We start from the raw sequence: 18265 nt of genomic DNA, 5'->3' as shown, positions 1-18265 counted from the left end.
CTTCCGATCCCTCGTATCCTGGTAACGCCGGGGAGTGACGTCATCCGGCGTGTGTGATCCAAAGACCCCGGTAACCGTCCGTTAGCATCGCGCACCGCCAACGCCATCACTACCCACCGTCACGATCAGCATCGCCGCCGCCACCACCCTCGGATCAACCCTCCAGTCCGTCTTCTCTCTCGCTTTCTCTCGTTCGCCCCCTCCGGCGATCCCCTTCGCAATTCCGTCGCCCTCCGAGCGGACTCTGACCCCTCTCGCACCACCACTGCCGCTGTCGTTGCCGCTATAACGAGAGCCAGATAGAGCAGGTATCCGAAGCGAAGCGAGACCAGCATGAGCGCACAGAAAATCTGGATATTCTCCAAAGTTTTTTGTTCCTACGTCAATTCGTCAAATTTTTACCGGCACTGTGACAAATGATATATGTATATTATTTAGGTATACACACACATTTATACGTGTGTTAAATGTGATAAATATATATTATCTCTCAAAAGCTTGGAGTACTATAATTTTTAGATAAAACAATTTTTTCTCAAAGATACGAGTTTTTCATAAATAAATATATAGATACTTGCAGTAAGATAATATATCTGTATAAGAAAAATGTATATAATTTTATCTAAAACTGTTATAGAATACTCCATCTCTTTCTTTTGAGCGATATAAAATATTTAAAGGAACCAATAGATTTTTCGATTTGTATCGTTAATATTAATATTAGAACGAAAATAAATTTAAAAGTTTCGATCTTTTTTTTTTTTTTTTTTTAGACAGATATATATTTTCTAATAAGGGACCACGAAGGGCTTTCATAGAATAGCAAAGCATATTCACTAGTAACGTCATTTATCTCGTTTATTAGCCTAATTTATAAATATTGAGCGTTTCTCGAAAATTTTTTAATTGAAAAATTTATGAACATTATTTGCATTATTTTTAATGGACAGTTAAGGAGTTTCGAAAATTTATCTGCATTTTACAAAGCAGATACGCGCGTACGCGGAGCTTCGTCTGTTACTCGTCAAACCCGAATATGAAACCAGATCCTCCTTAGTGGTTCCCAGTCTGAATAGATCTCATCAAGAGATCCAACGGGGTGTTTGCAGATTTTGAACGGCGTTTCGTTATATACGACAAAGAAGATGATTCCCAATCCATCTCGTGCCAAAATTAATACATAAATATCACGTAGCTTATGTTTTATTAGAATGTTACATATTCTTTTAAAATTCGTTGTGTCTAAACCAAAATTTATGCATCGAATTCCCGAAACTAGCCCTGCCATTAAAATCAATGTTATAAATTATTAACTGGATTTTAAACAATATGTATATTACAATCTAAATCAAATTTCAATTTTATTCTCTAAATAAACCACCATTGTACCAGACGTATCGTGATTAATTAATTTTAATATTGTAATTATATAATTGGAAATGTATATCTTCGTCGTATGGTACACAATTGCGATGGCAATGGTAGCACGAATCGTTGTTGGCTATCAGCGTTGGGTGATCTCGGGACCACCACGTGCTTTCCATATCGACGTGTAAATAATCTCGAGTACAGAAATTAGGCCCTCGAGGGCACATGCCGATAAATAGAACACGCGAATACATGACGAGAATATATCTCATTCGAATAGAAACCTAAACTGCTAGTTGGATTCCTTTTTTTTTTCAACGTGCGAGCAACAGGTCGAGCGAGGTTAACGTCGCGTCATGCCATCGCGATGTGGGCGGAGAGAGAAAGAGTAGAGGGTTTTAGTTATAAAACTAGCTCGCATAAGCGTGATATTCGCTAACGGGTTGATCTATACGTTCTGATCGAGGAATGATCTTGGATCTGTCCGATCGCAAACGCGCAAGTCTACGAGAAGAGCCGCTTGTGGTTCCCTAGAGACTCCAGCGCGACTTGGCAGGTTTGGCAGGCAGACAGAGCGGGCGTACAGGCAAAGGGAGAGGGTGGCTTGGACCTTGGTCGGGGTGGTGGGTATTGATCCCGGCGAAGCGGTAGCAGCGGGGTAGCCGGACCCCACCTCAAGGATGAAGGGTACCTCCCCTCTCCGCGTTCAGTCAGAGTCTCTCTCTATATCTCTCTTCATGCATCTCCCTTTCTCTCGTGTTCTTTCGCCGATGATGACAGGAAGAGCAGGCGAGAAGAGAAAGCAGAAGAAGCGCATCAGTCTGTAATTCAAAAGAGAGGGAGAGAGTTAAGAGAGAGGTTATAGCATTTATAACCACACCTTTGTACTAAAATTCCATTTTGCATTCTAGTCAGCGTAATGTGTGGTCTAACAAAATTTTTAAAATAAAGTCGGTAGTAAAACAGCCTGGAGATGCAAGTACTTAAAGTTTTTTTGGTATTAATCTATTAATCATTTTGTTACTTTAACCTGAGTTTCTTTCAATGTCAAACTTATTTTTGACTTTCAAAAACAGCAGTCTTGCAAATTTCTCTTTTCTCATCTCATTTAATCCCTGTTGTATATCTTTTTCCTTTTTTAGGTACAAAAGTACAAAAGAAAGTAAAAATCAGGTTAAAGGAAAGAAAATTTGACAATAAGAGATATAGTTTGAATTGCATCAAGTAATAAAAATCTATGACGTCAATGACGTTAAAGGACTTTTAGGTTTCCAAGTAATGTTCAAAAGGAATGTTGGGTTGATAATTGTGCGTATACCGTATACCGTAACAATTTGGATCTTGAATAAAGAGACTATTTCCTTTATAAATAAATTTTAGAAAATTCCAAGTAAAATAACGCTTTGTACATTTTTTGAAAAATGATGATGTCAATAATCTTAAAGAAATATTTACAAATCTGAAGAGTCAATTACAATGTAGTACAAAAAATGTGAATAAAGATTTGAAAAAAATTACAAATACACACGCGTCTTTGTCGGCAAATTATACGTACTTAAAGTTTTAAAAAAGATTCTCTCTCTTCTTAAGATTTGTTAGTCCTCTTTCATGTCTATTAAGATATTCTGTCTTAAATAAAAAATTTTTAAAAATCTTGCGAAAAAGAGAAATCTTCATAAAAAGTATTTTACATCGATTTGGAATTGATTTTATTAATTAAGTAATTTTACAAAATATATAAAGAATACACATTGCATTTTCATGAAAAAAAAAATTCAGATTTAAGTTGGACAATCTGTAAACAATCATGTTTACAATTCTTGTAAAACTCGCTAGTATGCTAAAGATATTATGAAGATACAATCGCAGCTGTGCATTTTCGCCAAGTGCAGGTGTACGAACTGTTCCCGCATTAAATACGACATTAAATGCAAGAATAATTTTTAATCGTGCGATAAAAACACGATAACACTCGCATGTCAAAATGCGTATCGATGTAAATTATGACGGAACGTTCAGACGATCGTGCCGTTGCGAATATTTTAAATTTCACTCGATCATAGAGTTAATCATCTTGACACGTGAAGCTATCGTATGAGTATCGCGGAAAGGATGAGAGGAGGATGTATCGCGTTGGTCGATCCACGGTCGTTCTTTCATTTCCCCTCAACAAGAGAGCGTTTCTCGTCTCGCTGCCTTCCTCGTTGTTGCTATCCGGGCACGATGTCGAGAAACGCGAATATGTCATATGACAAGGTGTCTACTCTTTGAGAAAATGTGGGAAACCTGGAATTCTGAGGGAATTTTTTTGTACCTGGAGAAATCAGGGAATTTTATTGGGACTCGGGGAAATTTAAAAAAAAATTCTTTTTTTAATAATTTTACTCTTAAACTATAAGCAGTAGGCAATCTTCCTGAATTGTGTGTTTAAAATATATTATAGATATATATTTATCTCTGTTTATATATTCAATGTCTTAACAAAATATTGAATATGCGGTATATATTCTTTACTTTAATTTTTAGTGATTAAAAATGGAAATGTCATGCAAATTAAATTTTAATCTTGACAAAAGCTATTCAGTTTTTTTTTTTTTTTAATACATTTGTAAATCTAGTATTTGAAACTTAAGTGGCTTTGTGTTTCTCCTTCGTCTGAGTGAAAAACATTAGAAAATGCGTAAAACAATAAAAAAACTTATTTTAGGAAATTGGACCAAAAAATCTTTAAAATATTCTCTTTATCTGGGATTTTGAACAAAAATGGAAAATCAGGGAATTTTCATTTTTTACAAGATTTGAGTAGACACCCTGTATGAGGAATATTTATATGACGAAGAAAGATGGTCGGAGAGAAGAGAATTAATTATCTTTTCTGTTTCGATATAAATTCGTTCGAAAAATAGTTAGAAAAATTATAAAATATATGATGTAGAAACAAAAGTATCATTTTTTTTCAATGACAGGGGATTGGTACCGTGAATAAACAACATCAATTTTAATTTAAAATTCGATTCATCCTCTTCTTTCGTATCTCTCTCCGTTCAAATTCGCTTCGAAAGGGACCGAAATCAAGGCTGAAGGTCACACCCTTCATACAAACGCGAATAGTTGCTCGTAAGGAAAATGACGTGCACATGTAGAAAAATTCGTCGATATACGACGATGTCTGTCTGCATGCCTGCCTGCCTGCCTGCCTGCCTGCCTCTTCGCCGTGCAAGATATCGCCTCTCCGTTTTCCGTGGGCGCTGAAACTCTTCTTCGACCTGCCCCACTTCATCCTCTCAGCTCTCGCCGCAGCTGCGCATCATCCTCCATCGTTCTCCAGGCGCGCGTCTGGTGGCCACGGGGCCGACGACGCCGTTTCCCTCCTGCGCCAGCTGTGCGTCGCGGCGATGGCGGTGGCAGCAGCGGTGACGGCGGCGGCGGCGAATCGAGCTGCGCGCATGAGAGAGCCACGGGAGGGCGAAGGATAGTGTGTCCGGGTGTCGGCTGTGAGAGAGGAAGCGAGCGAACCGGGGCTCCCTTTTCTCTCTGTCTCTCCGGCCGCATATTCCGGCGGGAAGGGCCGCGAGGAGCCGATGATGGGAACAAGGCGCAGGCCCCTAGATATTTGCGGAACCAGGTATCCGAGGGAACTCTAACGCGATCCGGAGCCGGTCGGTATTCCCAGCAAGCCCAAATCATTCGGATTATTCGAATAACGGATTCGGTCGAAATGTTTCGGCGTGAAAGTTTCGGATCTTATCTAAGATCCGTTGGTTCGAACACTTATAAAGAACTTTTCAATGAGTTGCAAAGTGAAACCATGAAAAAGAACCAGTGGTCGCGTGATCTGAAAGATATCAAAACGTAGAGGAACAAATTTATACGAATTAATAAATACAGAATCTATTACTAATCTAGTTTTCACACAATCTCTTTTTCTCGAAGAGAAAATAATTTTCCTCCGAGAGGTTTAAACTCTTCAAGAGCCCTTTGAATAAATAATGAAGTTAATACGAATTAATCTCCGAAAACAGTGTTACGATTGAAGTGCGCTTTGAAATGAAAAAAAACTTGCCGAAGCTCGTGACGAAAATTGAGCGAAAGAGTCGAAAAGAGTCGCGTGCCTGAGGAAGGTGAGAGAGAGAGAGAGAGAGAGAGATAACCGGAAATTAGTCTGTCCTTATTTGAGCGGCCGTTTGGTGAACCGCACCGAGGCCAGGCAGGCCTCCTCCGTGCGCGGTCGCTCTTCTTTTCGGCGGCTTCTTTCCTTCGCTCGATCGGGGGAGACCCACGCGAGCGATCGAGGGAAGGAGAACGGGATGCAAAAACGTTCCTCGGCGGAGCCTCCGCGAAGACGCCTCCAAATCGCTCTCTAACAGAGATGAGAGCGAGAAGAGCCGCGACGAAAACTTTTCCAAAAAAATTAAATTTAACGAATACTTAATTGTTAAATATTTAGCCTGTTTAAATATTTCTTGAGAGAAATACTTTTTTCATTAAATATTTTTTAAGTATAATTATTATGTCAGATATTTCTTAGGTGTCATAGTTAATCGATAAGTATTTTAAGACCATACTCTATTTATTTCTCTTTTAATATTGCGAATATATAGACATTCTAGTTATAGTAATAAATCCTGAGAACTTTCTCAAGCCTTAGAACGGACACGTCTATTAAACTGACTATTGTTTTTAATTTCGAAAACGAAACAAAAGATATTTTACAGAATAGCAGGTAAAACAGACAGATTAACAAAAGAGCTTTAAAATTTAAAAGATTTTTAGAATGATCCTTTTGTTAGACATGCCTACACAATTAGTCTCGCTCGAACGTTTCGTTTATGATTAATTTTGGCTGACTGTTACGAGAACGTAATGGTGTCAATAATTTCCTGATCAATAAAGCCTCCCCGAAGCGGGTGCGGATTTCTAATCGAACAAGCTACACAATAGACGATCGAACTGGTCACGATCTCCATATATATCGATATTTATACAAATATATCTAGCAGATTCTACCGATCGTCATGATTACATCGGTCATCGATTTTGACTATAATAGCAAATTTTTAATAAAATTAATGAAAAATGTATAAAAATCGAATTGGGAGTTTGATAACACATACACGAGTCTAAAAGAATAGTTTATGATTTGACTTTATCATTCATCGACGATTTCGTGTCTTATAATATCCATGATCACGGGAGGGATTTAATAATTCTGGAGATGTCGGAGGACAAGCTCCTGGACCTATTTCGATAGCGTTAAAATCTCTCGCCGCTGGAGCGACCCGTCCAAGTACTCGTTATTTGCATGTATTCTCTTGCTATTACGTTGTAAATGGCGAATCGTTACTGTTATCGGCATCGATCGGCTTGTTCGTAATATTTTGTACGATAAAAGAAGAAGAAGAGGAAGAAAAATCTGACCTAATTATAGCCGAAATTCTATCGCGATCGATACGCCAGATTAATCACGGTAAAGCAGTCTCGAGTTTACTCTTTTTGCGTTAATGTTAATGTTTCATTAAATTGATGAGAATCCTTGGAATCCTTTTGTTTTTTTCGTGTCGCTCAACTTTCTCTTCGTTCAACCCCTCGGGAATGAATAACATATCCAAAACTTTCTCTCAAAAACTATACCTGTCACTGCTTCAGAAATCTCATGTAGGGGTAGAATAGACATGCATATTTCTCGTCAAGAATAAGCATCTTTTTCCAGTGACTAAATTTCAAAAAATGCATCGTTTTACAAGACGAAATGATTAAATGTTGATTTTTATCCTTTCAGTTAATTATTATATTATTATATTGAATCGAAAACGCGCGATCCCCTTTTGATATTACTAGATATAAAATTTTAATTTTTTTTTAAATTGATTGACATAACGGATATTTATCATGTCAGTCCCGCAAGGATCTCTTCATCTTTCGACGTATTATAATCGTGTTACAAATAATTAGCGAGAGTGCACGGTTAGAGAAACATACTCATCTCAATACGCCCCGTGACTCGAAATCATTTAGACGATTGGAATAACGGGCGACGAGAAAATATCAGAAGAAAGACAAATAAGATATTTATATAATGACTCTTCCAAGAACAGTTTATAGAAATATTTATAAATTATAGACTTGGGATAAGAGTAGTTAAATACGCTTAAAAAATTCAAAAATTCAAGAAGATGTTAACATGTATACTTTTAGAGAATTGATAATATATTTTGATCATAAGATATTTTTGACATTGCAAGGCGCGCAGTGCAAGCTATCGCTACAACGACTACAATTTGGCACTGCTTTGTCACGCAGCGAAGAAAAAAAAAAAGGAATAATCAGGAGACGAGGTCAAGATAGGAAGACGGAGGTATCAAAGAAACAATGATATTGTGATAAAGCGATAGTGCGATAACGGTGATATATATTTGTTATCCACATTGGAGAACACAAAAGTTTTCGTTAGATACCGATCGAACATTACGGAGGAGTGCGGTGATACATATAAGTGATAAAGTAAAAACACGTCGTAGAAGAGAAAGTGAAGGTGCCACACAGGTCGACGAGATAACGATATCCCGCGCGGGATAACGCGGAAGGCGTGCGCGCCACGAGGGTGCCGAAAAGGACCCTAAAAAGGACCCTCGATTCGCGGTGGCTTTCGCGCGGCGATCTTCCTCCCTCCCCCGCGTTTTCCCTTCGAAGGCCGACGGCCTTCGCGCACGCGGCCGTTCCTTGCAACAACCCCAGGTTGCTGCGCGCCCCTCTTCCTCCCTCTCTCTCTCTGCCCCCCTCCTCCCCCTCCCCGCTCCCCGCTCTCCTCCACCCGACCGACGTCCTCCTCGTCATCCCTGCCGCGACGGTAGACGGTGGAGCACGATCATTGGTTCACCGGGTTCACGCAGGCACGGTACACGCAGCTGCCACCTCTTACGCTACAGGCCGATCGGAACAAGACGTCAGTTCGGTGGAGAAGCGTCGCGAGTGCGGGTGAAGCGCGTAATCATCCCTGTGTTTGTGTGCGTGCGTGTCATCGTCCCTGTGTTTTTTTCGTTTCGTCCTTGTGTTTTGTTTTTTTTTTTTTTACGCGGCTTCAACGTTCATCCCTCGCGAGATTCTTTCTATCCTTTTCTCTCCGGCATATACGCGTTCATTTCCGGTGTCATCAAGATCCATTTGTGAGGTGAGTCTCTCTCTCTCTCTCTCTCTCTCTCTCTGTCTCTCTTTGCGCTCTCTCTTTTCAATCGCGTTCTCCACGCCGCTTCAGACGCCGGCCGGCCGGCCGGCCAGCCGGTCGGTCATTTGATTATTTGTTCTATCACTTACAACGCCATCTCGATACGAACGGGTAGTCGATCATCGTAACAGGGTACAAAAGGCGACACCTCTCGCGAACGCTACGCACTGAATCTCGTCGCATATATCATTGTTCGACATTGCTTGTTTCATCTCTCCACTTTTTCTCACTCGCTCCCCTGTCTCTTTCTCACCCTCTCTCTCTCTCTCTCTCTTTCTCTCTCTCTCCCTTGTTTTCGCATTATTGGTTCTACCACCCCTTTGTTTTTTTACTTTAAAATACTAAAATTTGTCGAGAGGGGGAAGAGATATTTGCATCCAAAGTTTCAACAACCACGTGTTATTTATCTGAGCGTCGTTATTATTCATTTCAATGCATTTTGTATCTTCATCTCTGCATAAACCCGCATCTTATTCCCTCTTTTTCCTTTTAAATTAAATTTTCACTTAATCTTAGACGCAATATATATCTTACATACTACCTTTCTTTTTCCCTCGTGCGTCCCACTGTTTTCTTCGTCTCCATCATTTTCTTTTCCTGTACCTGAAAAATCTCATTATTCTTGTCGAAGGTCATTTTAAGGATCGATCTATTTTTTTTTTACTTTAAGGCTGGAATAAGATTGGTCCTTATTTCATTGGATACTGGATGACGAATCAGCATTTTCCTTTTCCAAAAGTAGGGACGTATACATCCCTCATCCGTCCCCGCATCTTGATTTCGTTCACAACGGTTTGAGGAGAGGAGAACATTTTCCATTAAGATCACGCCCGCGCTCGAGTTCACTTCGTCGTCGTCTCGTATAGATAACTCCAAGTCACTCCCGATAGGATGCCGCAGTGTGCCGTATCAACGTGCCGCAATAGCCATCGTCGGACCCGCAAACAATCGGTCCGCTATCACCGATTTCCGCACAAGCCAGAAGTGCGCGAGTTGTGGGTGCGCGCATGCGGTCGCGAGCCCCTCGCCAACGGCGAGGCGCCCTTCAACATCAACACGGCGCGCGTCTGCTCCCGCCACTTCCTCGTCGAGTTCTACGAGGACGAGAGCAGGGAACAGGTGATGCAAGGTAATCAGAAGCGGAACAGACTCCGGCTCGGGGCCGTGCCGATGGTTGCCGTGCCGGTTCGCGTGGAACCGTGCTTCGATCTGCTCAATGAGAACGAGAAGAAGAGATCCACGCAGGCGGCCCGTATCAAGGTTCCCAATCCGAAGCGCGTCCTCCTTCAGACGGATGGACAGAAGGCGGCCAACCTGGACCAAAGTGACGAGGGACCACAGTGTAAGACGGAGGAAGGTGGCAATAGTAGCGGCGAGACCAGCACTAACAGCGATAGCAACACTAGCAATAACAGTAATAGCAGCAGTAACCATTGTGTTATAAACGAAGAAGAAGAAGAAGAAGAAGAATCTGAAACGAAAGAAGGGAAAAAACTGAGGTTTCTTAAGAAGCTTGGTCTCATTAACGTTGAGATGTTATCTTGGTGAGTCATCGTTTTTTCTAAGCTGCTCCGTCGCCACTCGGCAACTGAGCTTTATGTTTTTTTTTTTTTTTTTAGTATTATTATTCATATTTTTATATTTGAAATGTGCAAAAATAAAATTCATTTGATCGCTCTCTAAGAGCGACCTAACCTGAACCATCCGCCATTTTGGTCTTCGTGCACATGTTAGGACGCAGAGCTTGAAATAATATCTCTCCCAGTTTCATCACGTGCATGTAAAAACAAGCTGATTATCAATTATCGCAACATCTTTTTCTTGCGATTAAATCTCTTTTATCGTTTTAACGCAATATTATATGCCACGTGGCGATATATATTCTTATATAGAAATTCTCTCTATATATAATATTTATTTAATTATATTTATTTTTATTTAAAAACTGGGTCAACAAAGAGAATAAATAAAATTTTATTTATATAAAAATATACATGGGGGAGGACCATCTTTTTCAATCATAAAAATTACCGTTACACCTTAATCTTTTACAATAAAATGACAATAAAATACACAAGGAAAATTTATTTAATCTTTATTCGAACGCAGTCATAATCAATATCTGGAAATTTATCGCCATGTGATGTATATGAATTATTGCAAGATTAATAATATATATATATACACTTATATATTTTTATATATTTTATTGTTATATATATAGAATATTATATTTCTTATGTTGTTACGATTTTTACATCGTTCTTCATGATGTTATGATGATGACTGCGTCATGAAACGCAATTGAAGACGAAAAATTTTAGCACGTGGCGGAAAGCTAGCGTAAATGCACGCGAAAAACTCATCCGCCCCATTGATGTCCTCGCGAAGAACAATGGCATCACTCAAAAGACTCCCCCCGATAATAAGTGTGTTAGTCGGCCGCGTGCGCGCGGTGTCGCGTTCTGCGGATTTCAAGGTCGTTTCGCCGCGCCAAGGAGAAATTCGATGTTCCTCGTTGACTCCTGCGCGCGAATGCTTCTCGTTTTGTCGAACAAGAAAGTTAATGACACGATAACATCTAAAATCGTCTGCAATTCGCGCACATAGTTGGAAAACTTGACTTAAATTTAACATATATCGCATGTCTCAAACAGTCCACACAAATTTTTGTGTTATTAAATGGTAACACTAATAATATGTTAATATCTCAACACAAAATAAATGCAAACTTCATAGTAATTTGAAATAAATTTTGTGTAAAATCAACATATTTTTAATGATAAAATTATAACTTGGAAAAATGTTATTGACGGTCTATAGTCACTGTCACTCCTATTGTAGAATAAAATCAAAATTTTTATTCTATAAATTTTAACATATAAATCCTGTCACTAATAATACGGGACATATATCTATTGTGTAAAATTAAAAATATGTGCACTTTGTGTTATTTTTACACTTTTTTCAGTTGTTTTAATAATTTAACATTTGAGTTCAATTAACACAACAGCAATATGTTAAATTAACACATGAATGTGTTAAATATTTAACACAAAAATTTTAACCGGCATATTTTTTAACAAGAAAACACAAATTTTTCAACAGTGCAGAGATGAAAAAAAGACGAAAAGAAAACGTTTCCCATTTTACAATAGAATTTCTTGCAATTATCTGATCTCAAAGTAATATGAAATAAATTTTGTGTAAAATCAACATATTTTTAATGATAAAATTAACTTGGAAAAATGTTATTAACGATTTGTGGTCATTGTCATTCCTATTGTAGAATTAAATCAATATTTTTTTCTGTACTCTTTTAACAGATAAATCCTGTTACTAATAATACGGAACATAACTATTGTGTAAAATTAAAAATAGATGCACATTGTGTTATTTTTACACTTTTTTTCAGTTGTTTTAATAATTTAAAATTTGAGTTCAATTAACACAACAGCAATATGTTAAATTAACACATGAATGTGTTAAATATTTAACACAAAAATTTTAACCGGCATATTTTTTAACAAGAAAACACAAATTTTCCAACAGTGCAGGGATGAAAAAAAGACGAAAAGAAAACGTTTCCCATTTTACAATAGAATTTCTTGCAATTATCTGATTACTGAAATATAACAAAAGCAGCAGATAAAAAGTGGTTTGCTTAAACTTGACATTCTTTCGATCGAACTCTATAAAATACACTTTGAAATCACAACACTATTGATTTATGCTACCACAATTCATGAATGTCGCCATACGGTCTAGTCTTAAGAAGATTGCACCGTTCAATGCAAGGGAAATGTTTGTTATCGATATCGAAGAAATGTGTTATCGCTCGAATCATATTTCAAAATAATGGCATGTGCATGCGCAAATAAGGTGTCACACACAAAGCGCTCGTTGACAACGCGATATGAAACACATATGTTCGAACTTACTTGTCAATTTCCTAAAAAATAACGGGGACCGATAAATCTCGGGAATAAAAATGAAAGTTTTTTTTTATATATAGGAATATTTATTATTAAAATATAGCAGTAAATTTATTTTAATATCTAAGTACACAGCCAAACTTCAAAAAATCTAAAAGATGCAAGGCATTAAAAATCAAAATTTAGATCTTAATTTTATACCGAAAAATCATGAGCAACACGTATTTTTCAAATGATCCTTCTTTTAACAGTTTGATTAAAGGATTATAGGAGTCTAGAAAATGAATAAAAAAAATATTTTTGTAATATTGTGTAAAATTGTTATTTAAACAAATAGGCAAATATGATACTTTGTTTTAAAAATATATTTTTAATAATAAAATCAAGATGACAAATCGCAAAAGATATTACGCCATTACTATTATTTTACTTCAATATTTTTTATAATTTTTCACCTTATTTTCATTCAATAGTCTTATATCCTTAAACAGGATTCGTGAATAGCGGCGGGGCTCATCGCACTTGCGTTGACCTCGAAAAGTCCGCGATTATGTTTACTCGGTCGTACCATGGACTTTGACGCGACCGACCTGGCAATCGATCGGGCACAAAGTTGAACAGCCACATAATGCACAGAGGATTGCGACAACGTGTTGCTGCAACGGCATTTGCACTCCTGCTTTATTTATCTAACAAAGTCGGGATCGGTTCCTGCGTCGATTACTATATAATTGCAAAGAGAATTGTACATTTTTCTTCGATACAAAATGCGAGATGGTTCGGAGAATACCGAGAAAGAACGGTCGTAACTTCTCATCAAACGATCGCGTGAAAAAATTTTTATACAGCCAACTTAATCGAATTTGATCTTTTTGCGTGATGCAGCGGATTTCGAGAAAGTCTTTCTCGATCAGGGATATCGATGGCGAACATATTTCATTTTTGGCATCTAAGGTGATCATCTGCGTGTTTATTATTCCTGCAATAATTCTCTCATTACGTATTTCAATATACATATTCGAAAATCTATTTTCGATTATTTTTATCTTTATTATTTCTGAAATAATTCTTATTGTATATTTCAATATACATATAAAAAAATTTGAAAAAATATCTATTTTCATATAATATAAATCATTAATTTGTCATATATATATATAGGTAAACACATTGATACGCTCTATACATTAGTCTTCATGGTGACAAACTTAAAGCTCTCTCTCGTGAAAATATTCCGAGGTTCTTTAAAGTTCTGATCAAGTGTCGAGTCGACAATGTTCGTCGTCGAGGGAGAAATAGAAAAATACGAGTCCTTTGTCGCGCGAGGTAACGTGTCATAGGTCTACCTGCTTGGGTAGCCTCGATCTAAGCCGGCTCCAACCTAGCGTAACCTCGTGAGACCAGCGGTTCACCAACGCGAGAGAACGCGTCCTTGGTGCTCAGGGACACCTCGGACGTGCGAGGCTCCTCCGTCCGCGAATTAGGTCGAGACGACGACGATGATGAGAGCAAGAGAGTGAGACTCATGCTCTCTCGTAACCAATTCGACGTCAATAATAATAGCGCGACTTCGACCGCCCTCCGAGGTTTCCCTTCCGCGCCATCGGATAAACGCGTCGAGAAGAGCGATTTATTTATTTTTTATTTATTTATTTTTTTTCTGTTTATAACGTCAACAATCATCCATTGTTATATTGTACGATTACGTATACACGTTGATCACTCGAAATCGAATTATGCGAATAATGTATACAGTCCTCTGTGATCTCAGTCTCTCTATTCGAATTATTTTTGATCTATAGGGATTCAGAAAGAAACATATATATTAATTCTGCAGTTGAATACGCTTTTTATTTTAATTTATGCAAATTGCATCTAATATGTTGATTCGTCGCGAACTAGTCGCGCGAGATCTGGGTGAAAAAAATTGTTCCTTTCACCGAACTTTCCTGGCGACCTTGAACCTTCGACCTTGCACGGCACAGTGCCAGGATGCACCACATTGACTTCTTGGAACGGGCAGGAATACAAACTTAAAACAGATTGCATTTTATATAAATTACATACTTCTGCGCGTTGAGTTTTATGATCGAATTCAATCATTATTTTGACAGAAGAAAATATGTGCGTTAAATTTCTGCAAGACCATTAAATTTCCGCTATTTCAACATATATATATATTGTAGTTAAATAGGGTGTTTACTAAAAACATGAAAAACCTGTAATTTTCAGGAATTTTTTATTTGGAAAAATCAGGGAATTTTATTGGAACTCGAGAAATTTCTTTTTGGAATTTGTTTATTGATAAATTTGCTTCAGGGAATTTTTTACAAGATTTAAGTAGATACTCTGAATATAATAAATCAATATAATAAAGAAAAATATATATACATATAAGAATAACGAAAAGTCAAATATGTTCGAGATACGAATGTATTTGTAAAATTTCGAAATGACGGAAACGTGAAAAAATTTTTGATAGCACGAAAAAGAGGGCAATTCTCAGATATTTTGTCTGTAATAGTCTCGAGTTTAAATGAGATCATTGAAACTTAATGGGAATTTAATATATCAGATAATACAAAGTGGAAAAACTGGCAAGTCAGAGCCAGACCGTGGTTATTGGTGCGCAAACTTTTTATATATTTATTGTTAAATTTTAGTAATAAACATGCATTAAAATTGTATGTTTTGGATCGTTTTTTTGATCGCGAGTTTTTCTGAGTTCTCTTTTCTGAATATCAACAGGATGTCTACTTCCTGGAAAAACATGGAAAACCTGGAATTCTCAGGGAATTTTCTTATACCTGAAGAAATCAGGAAATTCGCATGAAATTTTATTGAGATTCAGTGAATTAAAAAAAATTCTCTCTTTGATAATTTTGCTCTTGTAAATGAGAATTTGTGTTTTCCCTTTATATAGCAATAAACAGCAATAAAAAAAACTTATTTTAGGAAATTGCACCAAACATTCTTTAAAATATTCTCTTTACCTGGAATTTTGAACAAAAATACCTGGAAGATCAGGGAATTTTTACGAAATTTTTTTACAAAATTTGAGTAGACACTCTCGATTTTAATTTAAAATTTGAGTGCAACAAATATTGTGTGTGTCAGGTTTTAAAATACCAATGTAATCTTTATATATTTATATCTATGCTGAAGATGGACCAGAAAACTGTCCTAAACATTTTTAATTCATATATTTATGATCAAAATTTAACAATAAATAGTTAGCGCACCAATAACCTGGCTCTTTGCCAATTTCTTCACTTTGTATAGTTTGTACTCTGAACTTTGTTACTGTTATTATTAATATATCAGAAATTGCTACCTTCTAATTGCGCTCTCATTCCCTATGCGTATCCTTTCCGTTCTTCCTTCGCCGAAAGCGAAGGTCCGAGATATGCGTCATCCGTCCACGCTTAATAGCTGTCCGATTGTGCAACGAAGGCGAAGCGCATATTTTACCTCCTCGCCTCGCGAGGATATGCATTCCTGATCGTTTAACACGCCGACCTTCTTAGAGGACCGTCGCTGTCCGAAGGTCTCTGTTTCTTGCGCTCGCGGATCGCTCTGTCGTCCCTGACTCCCTGTCTCTCTCGCTTTTCCTCGCGTTAATCGCGCGCACAATTTACCTTCTGTCCCTACATCTCCGGATTAGAAGGCGCGACCAAACTCGTAACTCCGACAGCCGCCGACACGCACGAGCACGCATAATTCGCCGTAATAATCGCCACGCAACGCAACAACTATGTTACGGTAATGTCTCGTAATTTCCGTTTAACCGGCAGCAAAATTTAATCTACCTGGTTTACGGTTTTTCGCTCCTGCGATTGCTATAATTTACGCGCTAAATCTTTTCAAAGGATTATTTAGAAAGACAATACGTATTATTAGATATTATTTTAGAAAAGTATATGTTATTTGTATTCTGATGACGGAAAAGGGGGGGGGGGGGAGTCATAAAAAAGGTCATAAAAGATCATAATTTACTCTTTTTTTCCTTCTTCTAATTATGCCAAAAAAAATGTATGAAATTTTTAAAACATATATCAATTCCAATCGATTGATAACCTGATTCCTATTTTCGCGTAGCATATAAAAAAGCTTTAAATCTTTAAGCCAATATTACAACAAACTTTTTAAGCGCATATTAGCTATAAAATAGAAAATCTCTAAAGACTCAAGAAATTTTCTATTTTGCAGCCAATCAGTATGCTTAAAAAATTTGTCGTACGACAAATGTAATCTTGCCCTTAGATTAAGCCGTTTTCTCAAATTCCGAAAAGAGTCCGGGTTCCTTTGAATCTAAAGCCGACCGCGGATCAAGCGAACAAATGTGAAAAAGTATTCATTATACATTTATTTTTTATTTTCTCAAAATAATTTTTTTTTTTTTTAAATTACATATAATTTTTCTTTTAATTATTAATTTTCTTAAAATATGCGTGATTGATTAAACAACTCTCTCTCTTCTCTTCTCTCTCTGCGCTCTTCTTCACTAATATTTCTTCATGTGTTCGCTTGATCTGGACCCAATGAGGTTCGTGGAACTCGAGAAGCTAGGCCGAGCGAAGGGCTACGGTCGCCCTCGTCGAGTCGCAAGCACCGGGGGAGGAGTAGCGACTTGGAGACGGCGGCGGCGACGCTCGGCGACTTGGTCGTGACGCGACCAGTAGGCCGGCCAATTGCGAGCGCGCGAGAACGTCGCTCTCTCGGGGCTCTCGTAGTAGATGAGCGGCACGAATAGAAGAGAGTGAGTGAGGGAAAGCGGGCACGAATGCGGCGAGTTGCCGCCGCCGTCGTGGCCGAGGAGAGGAGGTAGGTGGCCCGTTGCGCTCGGTCGTGGAACTCTCGACCCCGATACCGCGTCGTGGTCGATGCACGTTCCCCGCGTCTTCCTCTTCGTCGTCGACTGCGAGAGGGAGGGGGATAGAGAGGCACTCTCGAGCGCTCCGCGAGGACGTCGATCGAGTGTAACGCCGGGCGTCGCGTCCTTTTTTTTTTTTCATGGGCTTCTCAGGACTACCTACGACTCCTTTTTTTTTACCCTCCTCGAAGGGATTACTTGGTCGAGACGATCGAGGAGAGCGAATGGTGTTGCGTAACGTCCGAAGCAAGCGCGATCTTTCGTGACCTCCCTTGCCCGCTACCTGACGAGAACGAGCGCGACGTTGGAGGGAGTCCCGCGAGACCAAGCGATCGCTGACCGATCGGGCCGATCAGTCTGCATCCGCTGGATAACGTGGGAGGTGGCTTGGCGAGGTGGAGGACGACGGCGAGCAGGGACGGGAAAGAAAGGAGTCGCCGGGTGAAAAGGATAAGATTCGGTGAAAAGTGGAAGTGCAGTGCGCACTCCGTTCGTTTTCCCGTTTGGCGTTTTCTCGCTCAAGTTTCTGTGCCCAAGTGTCAAAAACAAGGGTGGGTGAACGCGAAAGAGAACTGGTATCACCGGTATTGTTACACTTTATTCGCATCGTTCGCGAAGATAATGGGATTCGTCGATTTTCGAGTGTAAACACACTTGATTGCGACTGGACACACGCACGACTTCGATCCGTTTATCAACTGTAAGTTATGAACTTTATACTTGTCGAGCTCGCGTCTTCCGCTCGGCGTGCGACGCCCGTGCAATTTCATTAGCAACGATCTAATAATAATAGTGCACCATGTGCGACGCAAGAAAACGCGAAACGTTTCGGTAAAAATAAAAATTGCCGAATTATTTTGAAAAAAA

At 38.6% G+C, this 18265-nt stretch overlaps 1 protein-coding gene across 3 annotated transcripts in view; it reads left to right on the top strand.

Moving 5' to 3' along the window:
* The window catches only part of LOC115234164, a 35708-nt gene that overhangs the window by 7785 nt on the left and 9658 nt on the right, over positions 1-18265 (top strand). For 2 of the 3 annotated variants that reach the window (XM_029804959.1, XM_029804960.1), the window contains exon 3: positions 9481-10134. The exons of the other annotated variant lie outside the window; for it this stretch is intronic. In XM_029804959.1, the coding sequence (XP_029660819.1) occupies positions 9481-10134 (654 nt within the window). The remainder of the gene's footprint in view (positions 1-9480; positions 10135-18265) is intronic. 3 annotated transcript variants of the gene reach the window in all.

The sequence above is a fragment of the Formica exsecta genome, unplaced genomic scaffold, assembly GCF_003651465.1.
Source record: "Formica exsecta isolate Colony F162 unplaced genomic scaffold, ASM365146v1 scaffold196, whole genome shotgun sequence".
Taxonomy (NCBI): domain Eukaryota; kingdom Metazoa; phylum Arthropoda; class Insecta; order Hymenoptera; family Formicidae; genus Formica; species Formica exsecta.
This window is presented reverse-complemented; position numbering and strand designations above follow the sequence as displayed.